The sequence below is a fragment of the Triticum aestivum genome, chromosome 6B, assembly GCF_018294505.1.
Source record: "Triticum aestivum cultivar Chinese Spring chromosome 6B, IWGSC CS RefSeq v2.1, whole genome shotgun sequence".
NCBI classification, from domain to species: Eukaryota; Viridiplantae; Streptophyta; class Magnoliopsida; order Poales; family Poaceae; genus Triticum; species Triticum aestivum.
Window position 1 is genome coordinate 572689163 of NC_057810.1, and position 2569 is coordinate 572691731.

The window sequence follows — 2569 nt, forward strand, 5'->3', positions numbered from 1 at the left end:
GAATTTTAGTTTGAATTTCAAATTTTGCATTTTTGTTGAACGTGACCTCCCAAATATACTCTATTTTTCAGGAGTTTTGGAAACTTAAGCATATTTTTTTAATTTGTTTTTGCCCTGTTTCTAGTTCCTACCCGAAGACATTCACACATAGAGAGGTTCTGAATATGTCACTAGTACTCCCTCCATTCGTCCCAAATTAATTGTCTTATATTTGTCTAGATACAGATATATGTAGACACATTTTAATGTTAGATACATCTGTATTTAAAAAAATCTCAGACAAATAATTCAGGGCTGAGGTTGAATGTATTATTGTCTTATTGGATACATCGGGATTTTTCTTCAAGCAAAGCAGCACTACATTTATAGCCATGCCCCGCAGGTGGCAGCGCCTGCGCCTGTGGCTGACGAGCTTGCACGCCGCACCGCTAATATCCGCCCGGCGGCGGAGGAATTACCGACTGGAGGAACTCCAGCTCCTCTTCGGTGAATACTGGCACGCCAGGTGACACGGCCGCCGTCATCGCCGGCCGCGCAGCAGGGCGCGCCCTGCGGCTGAAAACGAACTCGGCCGCGCAGTCGTGGGTGAGCTGCTTCGCGGACTCGGCGATCTTGACGTTCGACGGGAGCACCTGCCTCGTCGGGGGCACGACGTTGGCCGTCGGCAACGCGCTGCTCCCGTCCGACGCCGGCTTCTCCCCGTTGCCCTCACGGCCAGCCCCCTTCGCACCGCCTGAAATCAAAACCAGAAACAAATCAGAACCGCCATGAACAACTACTAGTAAAACTATGCGTAATCTCGGGGAGCACTCCCTGTTCCATACCACGCTTCTTGCCGCGCCCTCCCATTGTTCAATCTGTCACTTACTTACTACACACTTAGTGTGTGCGTTGTGAACTTGTGATGAGTGTGGCTTGTGGCCAGGGCACCCATTTATAGGTGTCCGCGGGCTGGGCTGCGCCAGTCTGGACGCACGTCCACGGTGCCATGCCAAGGTGCCTGGTACCGCCGTGTCGCGCGGAGAACGAGGTGAGGCTGCCACATTGCAGTTCCCGCGAGCCATGCATGCGTTACGAGGCAGGGCAGGGGCCGGCTTTAAAGTCGATAACCTCGGACCGGTGTGCTCTTCACTTCTCACCTACTCCCTCCCTCCACGAATAAATGTACATATAAATTATTTAGAACACATTATGAATTATAAAGTGAAAAATGCATTAGGAAGATGCAAATCACTGTCTCTTTTCTCTTTAATTACTCAACCCCTAATGAGCTAAGTGCATGTAGAAATAAAAAAGACTATATGTCTGAATGTTATTGGTCTTGATTACCGTGTGATAAGAGAAAAGTATTTTTTTTCTACTTTAAAATACATTGAAAAGATAAAAATACTCTTTTAAGAATAAATGTTAAAGCTAAATGTACATTTATTCTCAGACGGAGGGAGTACACCGTACCGGCGAGACGCGCGGTGATTAGCATTGAATCTTTTCGTCCAAGTGATTACTATCCTGCTGAGCGAAGAGAGGAAGACGACGTGCGACTTCACTGAGCCAGAGGTGGTTGGGTACGCGCCGATGAGGGTGCGTAGGCGTTCGGCGTCGGCGCGTCCCGTTGCTCGCGTTCTCCCATCCGTTACCGCCTAGTAGAAATTAAAGAGATCGGAAACCGCTTCCGTAGCTGACTTGTGTGTCTCGCTTCTCTATCAACTCGAACGGGAGCCTCGTCCCAACGGGAGTATATCCGTTGCACCCGTAATTGTGATGCTACCGGTGCACCAAATGCCATAGGACATTTTAGAAAATTAAAAAAAAATCTAACACATTAACACAACATCAATGTATGGTGGCACAAAATTTCGTATCAAAATTTGGAACAATTTTTTGAGATACAAAAAGTAACAAATTTGACATCAGTGCGATAATGGGCCAAATCTAAAGCCCAGGTTATTTTACGTACTACTCAGTGTTAAATTTATCATTTTTTTCCGAGTTTTGACTTGAAATTTTGTGGAAACCTACATTGATGTTGTGTGAATGTGCCAATTTTTTTAAAAATTGAACATTTAAAAGCGCAACGTGAGTTCGGTGCACCAATAACATCACAAGTCCAGTGCACCAGATATTTTCCCTCGTCCCAACTCCCACTAGAGCACGGAGGAGTTTAAAACAAAAAAGAAGCACGGTGGGGGAAATATCCACTGGTTACTAATTGTATCTACACCTCATATACGGAAAAATAATCAAAAAGAAAAATATAGTTCTGAAGTTTTTTCTAGAATAAGCATAACTTTCTTTTGTAGTAGTATATAAAATTTCACGAAAACTGGCGTTTACTTCCGGGCAAAAAGAAATATTTGCTATTATAGGTCACTATTCACACTATTTTGGCCAAAATTTTGTTTTCTTTTTTTTGAAAAGAAGTCAAAGGGAATTTTTCTTTTTATGGAATTTTTTCAAAAGAACAATCAAAGGTCAAGTTTATTTCAAAAATATATTTAGAATTTTTTAACATTTTATTTAATTACTATTGTTTTTCCCATATAGGGTGTATATACATTCATAGACCAAA

General features: G+C 43.4%; 1 protein-coding gene across 1 annotated transcript; it reads right to left on the reverse strand.

Annotated features, from left to right (window-relative positions):
- Positions 1–258: 258 nt before the first annotated feature.
- Positions 259–894, reverse strand: LOC123134455 (nuclear transcription factor Y subunit B-1). Its single transcript, XM_044553707.1, has 2 exons — positions 825–894; positions 259–733 (listed from the first exon to the last, which is right to left on the reverse strand). The coding sequence occupies exons 1-2, from the start codon at positions 847–849 to the stop codon at positions 429–431; spliced, it is 330 nt and encodes a 109-aa protein (XP_044409642.1). The 5' UTR covers positions 850–894; the 3' UTR covers positions 259–428.
- Between the last annotated feature and the right edge of the window lie 1675 nt (positions 895–2569).